A 19,425-nucleotide genomic window follows, 5' to 3' on the forward strand; every position below is an offset into this window, starting at 1 on the left:
ACCTTAAAAATCATCTTGTTACAACCCCATTCTGTGGGCAGGGACACCTTCCACTAGCCTGGGTTGTGCCAAGCCCCATCCAGCCTGGCCTTGGACACCCCCAGGGATGGGGCAGCCTCAGCTTCTCTGGGCACCCTGTGCCAGGGGCTCCCCACCCTCACAGGGTAGAGTTTTTTTCCTAATATCTAATTAAATAATCCTAATATCTAATCAAAACCTACTCTATTTCAATTTAGTAAATAGTCTCTCTCCATGTTTCTTGCAGGCCGCTTCTGGTATTGAAAGGCCACAGTCAGGTCACCCTGAAACCTTCTCTTCTCCAGGCTGAACAATCCCAGTTATCTCATCCTTTCCTTCAGGAGAGCTGCTCCATCCCTCTGAGCATTTTATTGGCCTCCTCTGGACCTGTTCCAAGAGGTCCCTGTCCCTCCTGTGCTGGGACCCCAGAGCTGGATGCACGACTCCAGCTGGGGCTCACCAGAGGGGCTGAACCAGCAGGTTCCAGGTGACAAAAGCAAAGCAGAAATAGGTCCCTACCCGAGGCCCTGCCTCACAGAGTGTCATTCTGGGCACGTCCTGTCAGGATTAGATGAAATTTCATACAAGAATTTGCTTACTCCTTCAGAATTCAGTTTAGGAAACAGAGCTGTCAGCTCCACTATTCTCAGATCACCTGCACGCAATAAAATTCATGAGGCACTGCTGGTTGGAGAGCTGTGTTACAAAAAGCCTTTCCTGCAACATTTTTTCCCCCCAAATTTCCCATTGATTAGGAGTTTTGCATGTGGAGTACTTAAAGGAACAGGCTTCAGCTGCCAGTGCCAAAACCTCTGTTTTTAAAAGTTGTTCTACTCTCCCTCAGATTGCTGAGTAAGGGCTGGAAGAAAAAAGAATAGCAGTGAGATAGGACAGGGACTGAGGGGAAATTTCAACAGAGAAAGGAAAAGGAGAAGGAAGGAAGAGCAGATAAATCAAAAGTTGCTGAAAAGTAGAGGAAAGTGCAAAGAGCAGCCTGTGCAATGTCAGGGAAAGGAGAATCCAATGTTTAGATCCACTGCTTAACCAAAGGACTGGAAAAGTGCAAACAGGAAAAAGGGCAATTGCAGAAATTGCACATTCCAGCAATGCAGACAACGGTGGGAACGGTGAAACAACAGCAACACCGACCTCATACACAGCCCTGGAAGAGCCACGGAATACTGAGCACCCAGCAGGGACCATGGATTGACCAGCAGCCTGTCCTGCCTCACATTTGGAAAAACACACAGTTGTGATGGCAGGAAACAGCACTTTCTGTTCACTTCAGAGTCAGTGCTGGTGCTGACTGGAAGTCAGGGTCTGGTCAGCTACCACGATACCAGGAGGGGGAAAAATTGCTGCAAAGTGGCAGTCATCATTTCCATTCACCGGAGCTGCCTTCAGCAGGGAACGGGCACACTCAGCCGGGGGACTGGAGTGGAGTTTGGATGCCATCGTGTGCCTCCCTGAAAAATTACACAGCACAAAGTCTAATTTTAAAAATGCCATGTACAGTACCTTCTCTGCCTTTTTTTTTTTTTTTTTTTTTTAATGCTGGCATTGTCTGTTTTGACAGTTAATTGAAAGCATTGTGCTAAAAAAAGAAATCCTACTCAACGCAAGTGTTTGTCTCCAAGTTTGTACAGAGGAACCATTCTCGAGAACTTTTTCCTCTAGAATTGTCATCTCAAGGTAAATTCCAAGTTCTTTGAGCCACACTGAATATACGATATATATATATATATATATATGTGTGTGTATATATATATGTACATATATATATACATACATATATATGTATGTATATATGTATGTACATATATATGTACATACATATATATATGTATATATATACATATATATATGTATATATACATATATATGTATATAAATACACATCGTGACACGAGTCACACTTTATGTATTCTTTGTATTCTTCATCAGCCTGAGGTGCCCGGGACAGCATGCGATGCTTTAATCGATAACGTGTGGCCAAGTCTCTGGGGTCAGTCATGCTGGTAGCCAACGTGAAGATAGGGGAGCTTCACCAGTTCAGAAACCATTTAAAAATCACGCTGAGCCGCCAGGACTGCACACCGTGACCCCTCAGATCCCTGTCCTGTGTGTCCGGCTGCACCGGGAGCTCACCGGACCTTTAAGGCTTCTCGCGGGGCAGGCAGAGATGCCGCAGCATGGCCACTGTCACCTTGTACCTCAGGAAAAATGTTATTTCAAGCCCACAGAGGAGAGGTGGGGCCAGAGCAGCGCTCGGTCTCCGCCGCCGCCCTCAGCCCCGCGCCCCGTCCCGCCCGGCTGATGTGGCGCTGCCGCCGGGCCGTACCACATGGCCCCGCCGCCGCGGGGGGTGCGCTGACCCGCCGCCCTCGCCGCGCCCCGGCACAACCGCGTCGATGCTGGCGAAGCACCGCGCGCCTCCCCCTCCGCACCGGCTTGGTAGTGCCCGCGCGCGCGCCGACTGCCATCAGGCGAAGCCATAGTGAAAGATTGTAGGGGGGAGCGGTAGGGCGAGGTTCGTGGCAGTGCGCTGCCCTGTCACCGCGGCATTGTTCTGTCACCGGCCGCTCAGTCATGGGCAACGACATGTGCTGAGGGAGGAGGTTTCACTGGGCGTCAGCGCAGCTAAATGGAACGGCGCCCCCCAAAAGATGGTTCGGCCGGACCCCACCCCAGTAGAATGGAAGGCGGCGCCATCTTGGGCTCAACCACAGCAGTCAGAAATAGGGATGTCAGGCGTGCAGTGGGGTGAGAAGGCGAAGCCGCCGCCGCTGGCGGAGCGAGGCGGGGCTGGCAAAGGCACCGGAATCTCCTGTGCGCGGCGGGGAGAGCGGGCGGCGGCGGGCGGCGGCGCCGGCTGGGGCGGGGCTCCCCCTCTGGCCGCGCGCGCGTTGGTAGGTGCCGGCGCGCGCGGGCCGCTGGGCCTGGCGCACATGGCCCGGCCGTAGGAGCCGCCCCGCCCCTCCCCCGCCTCGCCGCGCTCCGGACGGCTCCGGGACCGGAGCACCGGGCACCGGGCACCGCACCCACACCCGGCACCGCACACACACCCGGCACCGGGCACCGCACCCACACCCGGCACCGCCCCATGCAGGACACCGAGGAGAGCCCCGCGGCCGCCGCGCCGCCCGGCGCGCTGGGCCCCGCCGAGCAGCCCGAGCTCACGGACGCGCCCGCGCCGCCCGCGGAGCCGCCGCAGGAGCCGGAGCCGGAGCCGGAGGAGAAGGAGGATGAGGAGCGGGAAGGAGGAGGCGAGTCCCAGGGGCCGCCCGAGGAGCCCGAGCAGCCGCGGCCGCCGTCCGGCCGGCAGAGCCCCGCGCAGGCCGAGCCCCAGCCCGAGCCCGAGCCCGCGGCCGGGGCCGAGCCCGGCGCGGCGCAGCAGGACGGGGAGGCCGCGCCCGCAGCCCCGGCCGAGCCCGAGGATGAGATCTCCTTCAGCGACCCCGAGGACTTCGTGGACGACATCAGCGACGAAGGTGCGGGACGGGGGGAGCCCGTGGGGAGCCGGGGAGCGCTGGGCCCCGAGCCCTGCGCCTCCGCATCCGAGCTGTGCTTCTCAAATCGTCCCTTTTTGAGTTCTCTCTGCACCGCACAGCCCCGCTGCTCTAAAAGCTGCTGTTGAAGCGGTTCTGAGCCGCTGTACACCTCAGGTGTGGGCTGCCCCCTGAGCGCAGTCTCCAGCTGCCTTGCCTTTTTGCTCCACTGGTTAAACTCAGCTGTAGAAACAGATTTTTTAAATGGTCGATGTGGTTACAAACTGTGTTTCATCGTTCTTCTTTTTTTTTTCATGAGCCCAGAATGAAATCAGTAGGTAAATAGGATTTGAGACGAGTTACTGCTCGCAAAGATGTGATGTAAGTGCTTTGTGATAAGAAAATAGGGGAAAGTCGTTTCTGGCAGCTAAAAATGTCGGCCCAGACTTTTATAAAAGTACTGGCTGTTGACTGCCTTAATATTGCCAAACTGTTGTGTATCTGCACAGACAATAAATGTTTATACATGGGCTTGTCATACAGAAGTGAGAACTCTTAATTTAGTGTTTTTCAGATGGGTCTTTCCAGATAAATATTCTTAGTTTTTGAATAGCAAACGTATTTTTTCCCCATTATTTATTCAGCATTTGTGCTATTTTAGGGTCTTTAGGGTCTGTTACATGTATCAAAAGTGGAAAGATGCTTCTAAAGCACAGAACTGTAAATCAGCCAGTTATCTCAACTGGCAGTGGAATACAGGTGCATTCTTGTGCTCCAGTCCTTGGTTTAGTTTACTAAAACAGCAGCCAAATATCCTAGATTAAGGAAGTGTTTGCTGTTCTCAGTTTAGCAGTCTGTATGGCAGCTGTTTGAACTTTTGTTTCTTAAAGAGACTTTGGCAACATTGCCTTGGAGTTGGATTCTTTCTGTTAAGTGCCTGCTTAATACACTTTGTGTATATGTGGGATTGTTATGTTCAGTTCCTTCTTAGAAACTGGGCATATTTTCCACCCCCACCTATTTTGTTAATTAATTTGGGTGAACTTCTCAGCTGCCTGAAATCCAGTGTTAGTGGCTGAATTACAGGGATTAAGTTTAGTCACTCTTGTTGATCTGGCTTTCCATCTGTGTGTGTTGCTAGTTGAGCTTCCTTATTCCTTTCCCATTTTTCTGGTGCCTCCCCAAGGAGAAGAGCAGCCCAGTGTGACCAAGCCAAGGCTCTTTCAATGCTGTGCTAACACAGATGCTCAGGAGTACCTGTGGGATGGACCAGCTGTAGGACTGGAACATCTCAGATCCTTTCCTGCCTCTTCTTTTCCCAGCTGCTGGCATGGAAGAGCAGCTGATCCGAGTTAAAGCAGAAGGGATGTGTTGGACAGACACTTGGGTACCAGTGAAGCTTCAGTTCAGATAATGGCAGTGGTCCTTAAAGTGCTGCCAGCTGGAGATAGCCCTGCACCCACCACACCCTGCTTCCCTCCTGGCTGCAGCAGGAGCTGGCTGAACCAGCTTCTTGCTCTTTGAAGATTCCTTTGTTCACTATTTGGAATTTAAGGGCACGGTGTGGGAATTTGTCTTCAGTCTGTTACAGTTTTGGTTCTATACATGGTGTTCCTACTCAGGAATCTAAACGTGCGTTCCTTGGCCTACAAAGTCTTTTTTGAGAAGTGGCTATGAAAAAAATGCCTAAAGGAGCCTTAATTACCCTTTTGTGTTTTACTTTGGTTTTCTCCTTTTGCTAGTAGACTCCTATGGAAATGTCTTTGTAGGACATGCTTTCATTTTATGTATTTTATATCGTTATTTGTAGTTCCTGCATGCACATGCAGATGATATTTTTGAGTGATAAATATTGCAAACAACATTCTGTGGATGCTACATAGCCTTGGTGGTAATGGGGTAGATATTTGTGATTTATGTTGCTCCAGATCAATGGGAAGCTTCATGTGGAATAATCTGTTGAAGCTTGAAGTTGTACAAAGCAAATTTTTAGTAGTTTGAAATTCAAAGTAAGCATGTTTCTCATTTTTCCTCATTGCTGGAGATCCTTCCAGTGATGTTTCTGGGCAGAAAAATTTATTGAATTACAAAACCAACAAAAATTTAATGTCTTTGAAATATAAGCATATACAAAACATTTTTTAGTTTGTTCTCATATTTTAAGTTTTTCTACATGTGTTTGGAATTTTATTTCTTAGTCTATGCATGCTGTACATAGTCTGACTCCAAATATTATCTAATTCAAAAGTATGGTGGTGTGAACTTATTTTCTCTGTAGTCTTGTACTTTATAGTGCTCTTCACTTAATCTTAAAGCTTTCTGCAAATATTCAGGTATTAATATGTTAGAAGAATATTCAGTGTGAAAAGATGTGTGCTTGTCTTCACAAAGATTAAATAGGGCTTTCAGTGTCTTACCTTAGACCTTCATTTTTGTGCTTAATTAAAGGTTTAGCTAGAGTGTGATTCTTAATTACAGTGATGCTGGACATGCAGATCTTCCAGTATGGTGGATAGTTTTGAATTATGCTAAAACTGGTGTAATTTGGGAGGGAGGTACAGGTTACATTTATTTTTATCAAAGATATCTGATTATAATTTGAGCAAGAGGATTGGTCAGAGGTCAGGTAGTAAATCATGCATTTGTCTGTGCTGTTGTCAGTTTTGAGGACTTTGTGAGCCAGTTCCATCTCCTGAAAAGAAATGATAGAACATGTGTTGAGAACCTCAGTGTGTAAAGTATGTTTTTAAGAAAGACTTGAAGAGTTGGGTGCTCAAAGATTGCCATGAACCCACATAATCCTGTCACTTAATCAGGGTGTGCTGTTGGAGTGCTGTGCATTCAGTTGTTTTTCTGACAGAACATTCATTCCCTACCAAGTTTCTTAAGTGATTCTTGACATTTCTTGAAGTCTTTCTGTTTTCTTACTCTCACTGTTCTTTTCCTCTTTGTCTTCCCTCCTTCACGATGTGAGCAGTGCCTTAGTTTCCTGTCTGTACTGTCTTTGCAGAACTGCTTGGTGACATCTTGAAAGATCAGCCACAGGAGGCAGATGGAATAGATTCAGTGATTGTCGTAGATAATGTGCCCCAGGTTGGACCAGACCGACTGGAGAAACTGAAGAATGTCATCCACAAAATATTTTCCAAGTTTGGTAAAATTATCAATGAATTTTATCCAGAAGCAGATGGAAAAACAAAAGGGTAAGTCATGATAACTCCAACTGGAAAAAGGACTGAAACACAGCTCTGCCTTATCTTTGATTGTTAATGTCAATATTTTATGCCCAGTTTTTGTGGCGACCTCATAGTTGTTATCATCACCTTCTACCTCAGCCTGTGCAGTCCTGACATCAGTCTCAGTTGTCCCTCAGACAAACAAGTTCCTGAGGGAACTGAGAAGCTTAATAGCTCATTGGCTCCATAGTGGAGGGTAGTGGGGATTAATTATAGAAACAGCTTAGCTGGTTTTGGAGACAAATTTCTGTGCTACATTAAGAGTTTTTTTTTAGTTTTGTGCTATGGCAGAAGTTAAAGATCCTCTTGAGCTAAAAACCTAGTAGCAGTGGCTGGACTGTGTTGCACAGTAGAGTATGTGTAGCATATATTCTGGGTTTTGGACGAATCTATACTTTAGAAGGCATAAAAAGAGGTTTCTGGAGTGGGGGGATTGTTCCTTCTATAAGGTCAGCATGAAAATTACTCTGTGTTCATGCCTCTGCTTGTAACAGTGATGGTGTTCAGATACCATTATTTTGAGTCTGCTGGGCTCCAAGCTATCTTGGATTAAGTGGCCAGAAGAAAGCTGAGTTCTGTAATTGAAAAATAAGAGTGGTGCTTTGAGATGCCTGTGACAGCAAGTTCCAATTCCTAAACATGACCTGTTACTCAGCTGTGGATGAAACCTGCATGTTCCTGTCTCTCACCGTTGTCCTGATTGTGTTGAGCTTGCATTCACTGCTCTGTCAGATTAATTGATATCCTTTAGGCTTAGAGAGCTAAAAAACGTGAGCCTGTGGCCAGAATGGAGCTTAATTTGCTGTTGACCCTAATTGGTTAAGGACAATACAAGAAGTATCTTGTAGATGCTCTGAATTCTTAATTCATCCCCATTGTTTCTTCTTTATTTTGAGCCTGTTGTGTAGTCAACAATGCTTTGTACTTTGGTTTTCCTTCCTTGCAGGTACATCTTTCTGGAGTACATGTCTCCCTCCCACGCCGTGGATGCTGTGAAGAATGCAGATGGATACAAACTGGACAAGCAGCACACATTCAGAGTCAACCTCTTCACAGACTTTGATAAGTGAGTGCAGCAGTTGTGTGTCATCTGTAAATTTGGGGATTCTGATGCTGAGTGCTTGCATGGATTGTAACCAACCAAATTGCCCTTTCAGGTACATGACAATCAGTGACGAGTGGGAAATCCCTGAGAAACAACCATTTAAGGATTTGGTAAGGAATTTTTGGAGAAGTGGAAAGAATATTCAGCTTAATATTAAATGGTTACTTCATTGCTGAAATGTCCATATGAAAATAGAAACCATGTGTTAATGGTGTTGTAAATAGCAGTGCTGATCACATGCTCTGTTCCTTCATGCTCACCATCATGCAGTGATGGGAGGAACTTGGTTCTTCTGCTTAATAGTTACACATAGTGTGAAGCTTAATTTACTCTTATTATTTAAGAGTGAATAATAATTTTGCACAAGTCTTTTAGAAATAGATTTTCAGAAGCATCTTTTTATATTCTTAATTACTTGAGGCAAACTTTGGTGTTTGTTACCAGTTGCTTTGTAAATAATCTAGTGGAAGAAATAATAGTTTGGGTTTTTCTTTAAAAACCAAAAACCTAATGACTTCTTATTTAAAATAAGTATTAAACATCATCAAAACACCTTGAAGGTCCACCTGATTGTGGTGAGCTCTCAGCCTCCAGCATCCAGTAATTTGAATTGTTTAATTTCACTTCAAAAACTTGTTTGCAGTGGTAAGACCCCAAAGTTGCACTCTCTGGTAAAATCTGCCAGGTAGATAATAATTTGTGGAACTTGCTGACTTAGCCTTTGACTCACTCATCGTCTTTTGCTGTGTTTTTCTCAGGGGAATCTCCGGTACTGGTTGGAAGACCCTGATTGCAGGGATCAGTACAGTGTGATCTTTGAGTCAGGAGACCGGACTTCCATTTTTTGGAATGACATCAAGGAACCTGTTCAAATTGAGGACAGAGCAGTGAGTGTCCTGGAAGTGCTGGAGATTGCACTGCCAATCTCCTTCATTTTATGACATTTCAGCTTTTTAATTAAAAAAAAAGTGCTTTTTCCCATTGCTGAATTAATTTTTACTTCCTTGTGAAGAGGGTGAAATCACATCCTTTAGAGTTAGGTTTAGCTGCTTAGGTAAGAGAACTGTGAAGTTAACTTTTTTAAGAGTTTGTGGTGGTGTTTGTTTTTTATTTTTAATTGGTCTATGATGCCCATGAGTTTCCTTCATCTCTCTGTTATAGGTGATTCAGAAAGACGTGAGAATGCAAAGTCAGACTTTGAGAAGCACTATTCATTTGAGCTGAATATGTGCTTATGTTTGCTGCTTCAGATGACTCCTTGCTTTTGTGCTGACCACAGAGGTGTTAAAGAGGAATAGCTGGTTTGGTAATGGCATAAAAAAGGGAGAGTTAGTCTGCCTGTCTGCTGCAGGCACTCAACTTGATGGGAACTGTTAGGACCCAGGAGCATTTTCCTTAAAAACTATTTCAGTAGGAGGAAGTTGGCTCTGGGATGGTGAGAATATTTGCTCATCACCATGGTCTCTGGCTGTGCTCTGCATTGCTGAGATCGCTCTAACTTAGCTGAAGGTCCAGAGCTGTGTTGTTCAGAAATTTTAATACCTACCCTTAGTTTTGAGAACAGTATGTTCTTACCAAGGCTGAAAAAAGGAAATCCAGGGCGTTAGGTGGAATTAACTATTATTGCAGAAAGGATGACACTGTACCTGAAAAATCTCTTTGGTGATCTGTAAGTTGAAAAGGTCTCAACTGACAATTTTCAACCTGAAGCATACATACTGTACATCATGTGCATGAAACAAAACTCCACAGTAATCACAGATCCTGAGATCTTCACTTAGTAAAGGGATTTACAAAATGTGCTGCTACAAGCCACGTGTTCTTTCCCTTCTAGGGACAAAGCATGAAATTAAACTTGTGTGTGCTTTTTCTTTTTTTTTTAAATCCAGAGGTGGACAGAGACCTATGTCCGTTGGTCCCCCAAAGGCACCTACCTGGCTACCTTCCACCAGAGGGGCATTGCTCTGTGGGGTGGAGAGAAGTTCAAGCAGATTCAAAGGTTCAGTCACCAAGGAGTGCAGCTCATTGACTTCTCACCCTGTGAAAGGTACAGAACATGATGTTGGCTTGGGCTGAGGGGTCAAAGGCATGAGCAGCATCCTCCAAATCTGGAGCGCTGAAATTAATTTCTTAATATTTTCTTAACATTAAAGCGCTCTGGAGAGAAGGATAAAATAATTTCAGGACCGAGATACATTTTCATTTGAGTTTTCATGTAACACATTTGGAGGCAGTTGGGTTTTATACTTGTTTGTATTAAAGAGATTATTTACCTTTCAATGGAGAAGCCCAGCATCCCTGTAATGTGGGTTGGATAAGGTAAATTATTTATGTTTGGCTGGAAACCAGTGTTATTCTCATGTCAAAACTGTATAATAGGTAGTGTATTTGGTGAGTTCCCCTCTCTTGTAACATCAATATGGAAGGGCTTGCACATAAATCTAGAGCCCTTTCAGAGGGATGCCAGGGAAACTTTCTCCTCCTTTCTCATCCTGTTCTTATTTCTCCCTCCTCTGAAAAACCCCATTAGAGAAACTGCTGTTTAAAAGTGCCTGGTATTTAAATACTACTTGGATGAAAACCTGCTGGTACTGACATATTAGATGAAGTTTCAGCAATGAATTGGTTTATTTCTTTTGTAGGTATTTAGTGACCTTCAGCCCTTTGATGGACACACAGGATGACCCTCAGGCTATCATCATCTGGGATATTCTGACTGGCCAAAAGAAGAGAGGATTCCACTGTGAAAACTCAGCTCACTGGCCTATTTTTAAGTAGGTTGAGAAGTAGAATTAGAGTAGAGAGTTGTGGTCCCAGACTTCATTTAATAAAAAGGCAGTTCCAATTTAATATTTTTTTCCTTTATTGCTTAGATGGAGTCATGATGGTAAATTCTTTGCTCGAATGACTTCAGATACCCTCAGCATCTATGAAACACCTGTAAGTTCTTGCTTTTCTTGCCTAATAATGAGAGTAGAAAATAGGTGTGTAAATATAAGAATTTTACTGACTTGAAAACTCATTCTTTTCTCATTTTAGTCTATGGGTTTGTTGGACAAAAAGAGCTTGAAAATCAATGGGATAAGGTGAGTCTATTTCCATGGACTCATAACTGTGCTCTTTAGCTGGAATCTTTTAGTCTGGGGATTTGTTATGGCAAGAGCAATCTTTATGTTGCCTGAAGCAAAGAGCTTTATGTGTTGGGGTGGTCAAATTAGACCAAGTATAAAAAAGAAATAAAAAACTCTCCACTTGTAAATGAACACACTTGGTTGATTCTGTACTTTGAAATCCTCTTTGTGGTACTGCTTAATCCAGAGTCTAGCTTGGGAATTCTGTTCCTTGTCTACAAAACCAGACTGGAATGCAGTTTGTTAGGGAATATCTCCCTAACAAGGTGGTTGTGCTGGCTTAGGGCAGTGTGCTGTGTTTGCACAAGACACATTGACTCCTGTGAGAGTTTTCAAAGTACATCTCTGTAAAGCAATATGAAAATTAAGTGTGCCCAGGTGCACGAAGATGGTCTCTATGGTAATTTAATAGGGTTTTTTTTTTTTTTTTTTTTTGGTTCATTTGTTCCTAGATCTTTGGCAGTTACTCTGTGTGCAACCCCTCCTTTTTGGTGGGATGTACTGATGAGACAGCATTGGTGATATAGCAAATTTAAATAGCTGCTTAAAAATCTGTTTAGGTATTGTTATTAAATTGCCCTCAGTTATGACTTGATCTTTGTCTGCAACATTCAGATACTATGAGGAAAGTGGTTTCTGCTTGTAGTATTTCTAACTGAAAATTAAAACAGCATTTTTAACTTTGTTCCTATAGAGATTTCTCATGGTCTCCAGGTGGTAACATAATTGCTTTCTGGGTGCCTGAGGACAAAGACATCCCAGCAAGAGTGACTTTGATGCAGCTGCCTTCTAGACAAGAAATTCGTGTGCGGAATTTGTTCAACGTAGTAGATTGCAAACTGCACTGGCAGAAGAACGGGGACTACCTGTGTGTGAAGGTAGACAGGACTCCCAAAGGCACACAGGTACATGGGTTCTGATTTTGTTGGGAAAATCTGGTTCTGCCTCATGCTTCCTTCTCTTCCAGTACTGTCTTTAAATAAATGCAGTGTAAATTGTATCATGTCAAAGCTATTTTTAATTTTTTCCATTTGATTTTGCTGCATGTGGAAATCAAAATGTATGTAATGTTTGCATCCAGGATTTGCTTTGACTTTTTTTGCCTCTTGGTCTCTGTGAGGTCTGTGCCTCACCTCCTGATCACAATTAAGCAGCTGTTGAAAATCATGTATGTCAAGCTGCATAATGTGCTACATATTCATCTGTCTTAATTAAATTTTATTACAGTTTGAAAAAAATTAAATTATTTTCTACAATTCTGAAGTTATTCTTTATCAGAACAAATCTGGACTGCTTTTGGTAAGGAGGCATATTGTATTTATCTGCTCTCATTAAAGGAATGAAAGCTTGACTCACTCTCATCCTGTGTCCTAACAGACTAATTGAGGAGTTGTCCTTCTATGCCTAGTGATAAAATTATTTACTCTGCTGTTTTTGTGCTGGGTAATGAGCTGATTTTGGCCTTTACAGGGAGTAGTGACCAACTTTGAAATATTCCGCATGAGAGAGAAACAGGTGCCAGTGGATGTGGTGGAAATGAAAGGTAATGCCAAGTATTTCCTTACTTTAGAGCTTGAACTTTTCCTGATGCTTGTGTATTTATTAAAAATTCTTGTCAACACCTGACAATAATTAGGGATTTAACCCTTTGGAAAAGAGTTGTATTTTAATGTTACAGAACGTCTCATGTAAAAATGAGAAATCCAAACGTCTGTTGCTGTTCATGCTTGTGACTGACATGAAAAATGTTAGAACTGAAAGTCTGTTATTAATGAAAATGGTAGGGCTGATAATAGGAATGTATTTTGTAGGTGATGGAAGACTTAGAGCTATAGTTAGAAACACTTCCCCTAACTTCCCACAATTGCCTCATCAACCTGTGTTTTAAAAGAAGGTCTGTTAACTGATGGGTTCTCTCTCTTCAATATCTCGGTTTTCTTTGGTAACTACTTGAAATTAGAGGTTTGTATTGTCCTTTAACAGAGTTTTGGCTCCTTTTGTTACAGAAAGCATCATAGCCTTTGCTTGGGAACCAAATGGGAGCAAGTTTGCTGTGTTGCATGGAGAAACTCCACGAATTTCAGTGTCCTTTTACCATGTTAAAAACAACGGGAAAATAGAACTCATAAGTAAGTGAAAAACAGGTGAAAAGTGCAGATACTAAACATTTTGCATGGTAATGGAAGCAATAAACTAAATTGCAGCTGTTTGTGATGTTTTGTGAGAAATTAGTGGGGTTTGATGCTTGTAATTGATGGCATTGGATCAAGATCTTTTTCTGAATTTGTCTTGTTTCTTTTCAGAGACTTTTGACAAACAGCAGGCAAACACGATATTCTGGAGTCCCCAGGGGCAGTTTGTAGTGTTGGCTGGTCTCAGAAGGTGAGTGTTGCACAGGTTGCTGAACACCACATTGATTTTAAAAGAGGAAAAGGCCTACAGTATCTCACCAAGAAGTGTTTGGTGTCCCTGACAAAGCTGATTGCAGTAATCCTGAGTGAGCTGTGCAAAAACAAAGGCAGAGCAGATATGCAGCTTCATGATGTATCTTAGTCCTTTGCAGCTTTCACTTCCTATTTTTGCCACACCGAATGAAGAATGCATTTTTCAACAGGAAAGTGGATGTTTAGAGACACCTTCCAGCTGTTTAAGTTAGATACTGACTGAGCCAATCCACTCTGGACATGCTTATGGCTCTTGTGATGCATTTGTTGTCATTGCCTTGTGCCCTTTCTTAGGCAATACCTGTTTATGTCAGTGCTGCTTTGTGAAAGAATTTTTATCAAGAAATCTTCACTTTAGAGCAAGTGAAAATTGTTGTTAATCATTCAAGTAATATTTGCATTCATTTGCTTTCAAACATGCACTGCTGTTCATCTCAGAAATCTTTTTCTTTAATGTCTTCTTCACTACTATGTCTAAGCATATGATTGTTTAACTTTGGCTGTAGCTTGCCCAGAGCATGTTTCTACAGTGACTTTAACCCATTTATTTGTATTCTTAAGAGTCCCTGAACATAGAAATAGAAGTGTTCTTACATAGTGTTTTGTTTTTATCCCCCGTGTTCCTTTCCAGCCACAGAGGCTGGCAGGAACCTGTCTCTTGGCTGCTGTGAGACTTTGTTTACAGTGAGGAGTTGCAGAGATGCAGCTTGTCACATGTTTTTAGGAGCCCAGGCTGTGCTGGTGTGTAAGCAATGTTTTGTTTTGCCTGTGCAGCATGAATGGTGCCTTAGCATTTGTTGACACATCCGACTGCACCATGATGAACATCGCGGAGCACTACACGGCCTCGGATGTGGAGTGGGACCCCACGGGCAGATATATTGTCACCTCTGTGTCTTGGTGGAGCCACAAGGTACTGATGCTCCTCTTTTCCCCGCCCCGCCTGCTCTTCCCAGTGGTATTGGAAAAGGTTATTGATTAGGAAGAGAAAATGAACACCTGTCACTGGTCGAATGACGTAACCTCCACCACAGTTTTAAACATTTATTTCTGAGCACTCCAGTGTTAAGTTAAAGCTTATTTTGGCTGAGCTGCTGCACTGCTCTTGCAGGTGGACAATGCATATTGGTTATGGACCTTCCAAGGCCGTCTGCTTCAGAAAAACAACAAAGACAGATTCTGTCAGCTGCTCTGGAGACCACGACCACCTACCCTGCTCAGCGAGGATCAGATAAAGGTAGGGTATTGCAGGGACTTTGTGCTGGCATGGATTTGGTGTACAAAATATACTTGGTGTATTCCCTCTTCTTGAGGATGAGGTTTGTTACACAACTGCCTTTTGCCCTGAATCTGTGAATAAACACATTGCTGTGTGGGACCTCACTTCTGAGAATGTCTGCACATATTAACTGTATTATAAGCTCAAAATAGAAGTGATTATCAGCTGTTCTTACAGTTAGGTTATGATGAAAGGGTATAAAGAAGATTAAATTGAATTTTGCTCTTCAAACCTTGCTAGTTGTATGTGTACAGAGGCACTTGTATGATCTGTAAGCCAGGAGGCACAAAATTATAGTGAAGGGAAATTGCCTAGCAGAGATGTTTTTCAGAAGGGCATAGCCTGCTTAGGCCTACCATAGGAGTGCTTTGAGAAGATGATTGGTGTAATTGCTAATCTGAAACTCCAGTTGAAGTAAAATTTTCTGTTTCACAGCAAATTAAGAAAGACCTGAAGAAATACTCCAAGATATTTGAGCAAAAGGATCGCCTGAGCCAGTCCAAAGCTTCAAAGGCAAGACACTTTTGAAATACATTATAGATAGGACTCTTGTAGTCTATCCTTAGTTTGTACTGGTGATATATAAGTTGCGTTTCCTGTATCACAAGTGTTCATTTGATGGTTAAAATTAGTCCAATGGATAGTTCAGAGAGGTGCTACTGTAAAGAGTCTGGAGAGGAACTGGTGTTATGTCTTTAAGCAAAGGTGGTAACATTTTGGAGTTCTCAGCATGTTGCTGCATTAGCCAGAGTTTAAATTAAGAAAAGCTCTTTCAATTAGGAAAAAGGACACCTCACCAAAACAGCATTCTGATTAGAGAAGAGAATCTTTTTTCTTTTGAGTCAGTAGAAGTTGTTTATGAGAACAAAGTTTGCCTTGCTCAGGAATGCCTGGGGTGTGGGTTTGGCCCAAGCGGGGTTGGACAGCCCTGGGGATTGGATGTGGCCCAGCGGAGGTGGGACAGCCCTGGGGTGCCCAGGGGAGGTGGGACAGCCGTGGGGTGCCCAGGGGCGGTGGGACAGCCCTGGGGTGCCCAGGGGAGGTGGGACAGCCCTGGGGTGCCCAGGGGAGGTGGGACAGCCGTGGGGTGCCCAGGGGAGGTGGGACAGCCCTGGGGTGCCCAGGGGAGGTTGACAGCCCTGGGGTGCCCAGGGGAGGTTGACAGCCCGCTGTGCCCTGCAGGAGCTGGTGGAGCGGCGGCGCACGATGATGGAGGAGTTCAGGAAGTACCGCAAGATGGCACAAGAGCTGTACATGGAGCAGCGCAACGAGCGCCTGGAGCTGCGCGGGGGTGAGAGCCACAGCAGCTCCTCCTTCGGGCCTCAGCCCCTTCCCTTCTCCCTCTGCTTCCTGCTAAAGCCAGTCCCGTGTTTTCTGGAGGCTCTTTGTACTTTCTATCCTGAATCGTGGCAGGATTTAAGGGGAAAAAAAGGCATTGGCTTGACTGTGGGATGAAACTGGAGGAGGAGACAGTAATGCCTTGGTTATCTTGTGCTTGTTACGATTTAAAGCACCAAAGACCTCTTTACCTCTTGTTTCACTGCTGGTCTAAGGGTTTGCTTTTTGCCAAGACCATCAAATCATTCCATTGCTGCCTTGTTTGTTGTGTTCAGTGTTGATGTTTTCTCCATTGCAGGGGTAGACACAGATGAGCTGGACAGCAACGTCGATGACTGGGAGGAGGAGACTGTGGAATTTTTTATCAATGAAGAAATTATTACCCTTGCAGAACCAGAGTAATTAATAAAACTGTGGTAAGATAACAGAACTCTGAGAGAAACTCTCTGTCAACTATTGCTATTGATAATTTGCTTTAGGGAGCTAGGTCTCTGTTGCATTGGTGAATGTAGTGTTCCCTGAGTTGATTTATGCTTTTTCTGTGGCTAGGAAAGAGAAGTTTTTAAAACAAGTAATTGCAGACAGTCAGATTTGTGAGTTGTACCGAGCAGAATACTTTATAAATCCTGTCTTGCCAGAGAGCCAGAGAGATTAAGCCCACAACAGAGTCAGCCTGTGAACAGTGTTGCAGACCCTGTAAGTTCTATCAGTAGGAAGAATTGTAGTTGATATGAGATAGGAATTTTGCCTTTTGGAAGATTTGCATGTTAGTCCAAGACTGGACAAAGATTAAATACTGTCCAGCAGTAATACACAGCATTTGTCTGTGGGCTGAAAAAATTTCAAGATGATTTTTAAGTATCTGCAGGAACTCAGTTGTTATTTTCTAGAAAAGTTGGATAAGAGTTCATGTGGTAGCAGATTTTTGTGTACTGACTGGCATGGCTTGTTGGGAAATCTTGTATTAATTCAGTGATTCAGTGTTTTCCCGGCTCCTTCTTGTGAATTCATATATTTTATGTTGGCAATGGAGGCTACTTCCAGCCCCTGTTGCAGGAAATGTCCTTTAGTGAGCTTGACATTGTATTGAGGAGGAAAAATACTTTCACAGACACTGACCAGATTTAAAACTTGCAGTGGGTTCCTGCTCTGTCATGTTTAGGATCTCACTTAAGGAAGAGGAAGGGGGGACTGGAAATATGCAGCTGTAAGTCACCCTGCAGTTCTTCAGCCACCAGATATCTACAGAGCTCAGGTGCAACATGTGCCTCTTGCAGCTGTAGAAAAATAATAGCCTTGATACCTTTGACTATATTTGGGTTTGGCTTATGTGTTCCATACATGGGAGATTTTTTCTGGAAGGAAGAGGGAGAGAAGCTGCTTAGTATATGGATTTAAACCACATGAGTTTAGGAAGAGGTGAAACACAAGCTAGTGTAGCCTTTCACCAGCTCAGCTTCTGAGGTTGAGCTGTTTGTATAAAAGCACAGTATCTAACTCACCACTTTTTTGTTTTTCTGCAGCTCCACCAGATCTTGTGCTGAAAAGAAGTTTGTTTGTTTTCCAAAAGCCTATATCAACTTTGGAATTCTTAATCCATATTCTTGCACTCTGGAAGGGTGGATGCACCAGATTTTCTCCATTCTGACACATTGTAGTGCCTTTAAGTCTTGCTGCCTGCTGCAGTGAGATACTGGAAAGGCGCTGCTTATAAATTTTTTTTTTTCTAGGGTTTGATTATTAATTTTTTTTCTTTCTAAATCCACTACTACCAGTATTTACTCCCCAAGTCCTGTGCAGTCCTTGCCAGCTGGCATTTTTTGCCTCGTGCCAGTGAGGTGAGATTCACCAGTGCACCCCTGTCTCACACACACAATGTTTGGGTTCCAGGACTCTCTCTGTGTCCCCAGGGCATGGACAGGTGTTCGTTTGGGTTGGGGAAAAGTCACCAGAACCCTTTTTCGTATGATGTGTTTTAGTGTGCTGAAGCAGCACTACAGCGGGCTATACCCTCCTCCTTTCAGATTGTGAAAGGATGTCTCCCTCAAAGAGCTGAATATGGAAATAAAAGCAGACTAAAACCACGCTGGCTGTGTGTTGTTTGTAGGGAATCTTTCCCTGAATGATCAAAGTCAAGCACCACCCAGTAATAAGAGTGTGTTTGCTGTACTGGCTAATGGTTCCTTTGGATTTTTTTCAAATCTTGGTTCCTCCATGACCCTTCTGGCTTTGTGTTGTGGTTGCTTGTTTTCTTACAGTATGGTACAGCTCATTAATCTGTCACATTGACCTGTTCATGGTGGTGGGGTGACTAGAAAATGACTGGATTCTTAAACCATTTGCAAACTGATAAAAGCCTCAGGAATTACTGGGTTAGTGTGTCTCGCTAGTGAAAACTGCAGACTTCAGGGCACTGCTCTGTGCACATGCTTTTTGTTCTTCTTACAGTACCTGTTTCATTCCAAAGCCCTGCAAGCTCAGGATGGAGAACTGTACTCAGAGCTGGTGCAGCAGCTTCTCTGTATTTTCATTTGTGAGTAGAACTGGGTATTGTCAGAGCAGTGAGAGGCTGGCCTGTTCCTTGCCCTTGGAGAATGAGGATGTTCCTGTCTCCTCTCCTGGACTGGGCAGGGAATTGCCAAGGTGAGACTTCTGGCTGGCTTTCCTTGAGCCCAGGGCTTGCTTGTACAGCAGGGTGGGACAGTCTGCAGTGGGAGACCTCTGGGCACAGGGCAGCCCCACTCAGCTGCAGGGAGCCAAGGGACAGGGATGTTCTCAGCACTCACTTTGTCATCAGGTAAATTGCTGTGATGGCCAATGCACAAGTGCCTCAATTAACTCCCATGTCCTCTTCACCAGGAAATTTTCAAAATTATTTTCCCATAAATGGTATTGACTTCGTTCCAGCAATTCACTCTTTAACCAGCATGTGTTGTTTTTCCAAAATTACAAAAAATTACAATTTCCAATATTCTGCATTTGTTCATTCATAATCCATATAGACAGGTACAGTTGATTAAAGTTTACTCCACAGTATTTCCACACCTCATGTCTCAGACTGGAAAGAAATATTTTCTAGAAAAACTTAGAACATAACTAAGTTCTCTGGTGATCATGGAATGGTTTGGGTTGGAAAGGATGTTAAAGTTCATCCATTTCCAAGCCCCTGCCGTGGACAGGGACACCTTCCACTATCTCAGGTTGCTCCAAGCCCCATCCAGCCTTGTTTTGGATGCTTCCAGGGCTGGGGCAGCCAAAGCTTCTCTGGGCACCCTGTGCCAGGGCCTCCCCACCCTCCTGGTAAAGAATGATGGATTGAAGTTGCATAGCAGGAATCATTTTTATGACCCTTTTGTTGTGAAGAGCTGACTTCTCAATTGTTTTTT

The 19,425-nt window shown here is 44.0% G+C and overlaps 1 protein-coding gene across 2 annotated transcripts; it reads left to right on the top strand.

Annotated features, from left to right (window-relative positions):
* Positions 1-2,981: 2,981 nt before the first annotated feature.
* Positions 2,982-18,123, top strand: EIF3B (eukaryotic translation initiation factor 3 subunit B). 2 transcript variants are annotated; one of them, XM_021539685.3, is made up of 19 exons: positions 2,982-3,509; positions 6,517-6,709; positions 7,689-7,808; positions 7,900-7,957; positions 8,606-8,734; positions 9,737-9,894; positions 10,490-10,621; positions 10,721-10,787; positions 10,887-10,933; positions 11,673-11,883; positions 12,449-12,521; positions 12,985-13,107; positions 13,282-13,360; positions 14,197-14,335; positions 14,534-14,659; positions 15,137-15,214; positions 15,884-15,992; positions 16,338-16,455; positions 17,563-18,123. In XM_021539685.3, exons 1-18 carry the CDS (start codon positions 3,122-3,124, stop codon positions 16,439-16,441), a joined length of 2,334 nt encoding a protein of 777 aa, XP_021395360.2. In that variant the 5' UTR covers positions 2,982-3,121; the 3' UTR covers positions 16,442-16,455; positions 17,563-18,123. The 2 variants fall into 2 exon arrangements, with proteins under 2 accessions (XP_021395360.2, XP_021395361.2); XM_021539686.3 differs by having other exon boundaries at positions 16,338-16,452.
* Positions 18,124-19,425: the final 1,302 nt, after the last annotated feature.

Source organism: Lonchura striata, chromosome 16, assembly GCF_046129695.1.
Source record: "Lonchura striata isolate bLonStr1 chromosome 16, bLonStr1.mat, whole genome shotgun sequence".
Classification (NCBI taxonomy): Eukaryota; Metazoa; Chordata; class Aves; order Passeriformes; family Estrildidae; genus Lonchura; species Lonchura striata.

Coding starts and splice junctions, on each gene's coding strand:
- EIF3B (XM_021539685.3), top strand. CDS start 3,122: ATGCAGGACACCGAGGAGAGCCCCGCGGCCGCCGCGCCGCCCGGCGCG. Junction 10,622..10,720: donor GCTCACTGGCCTATTTTTAA/GTAGGTTGAGAA, acceptor TTTATTGCTTAG/ATGGAGTCATGATGGTAAAT. Junction 13,361..14,196: donor GTGTTGGCTGGTCTCAGAAG/GTGAGTGTTGCA, acceptor TTGCCTGTGCAG/CATGAATGGTGCCTTAGCAT.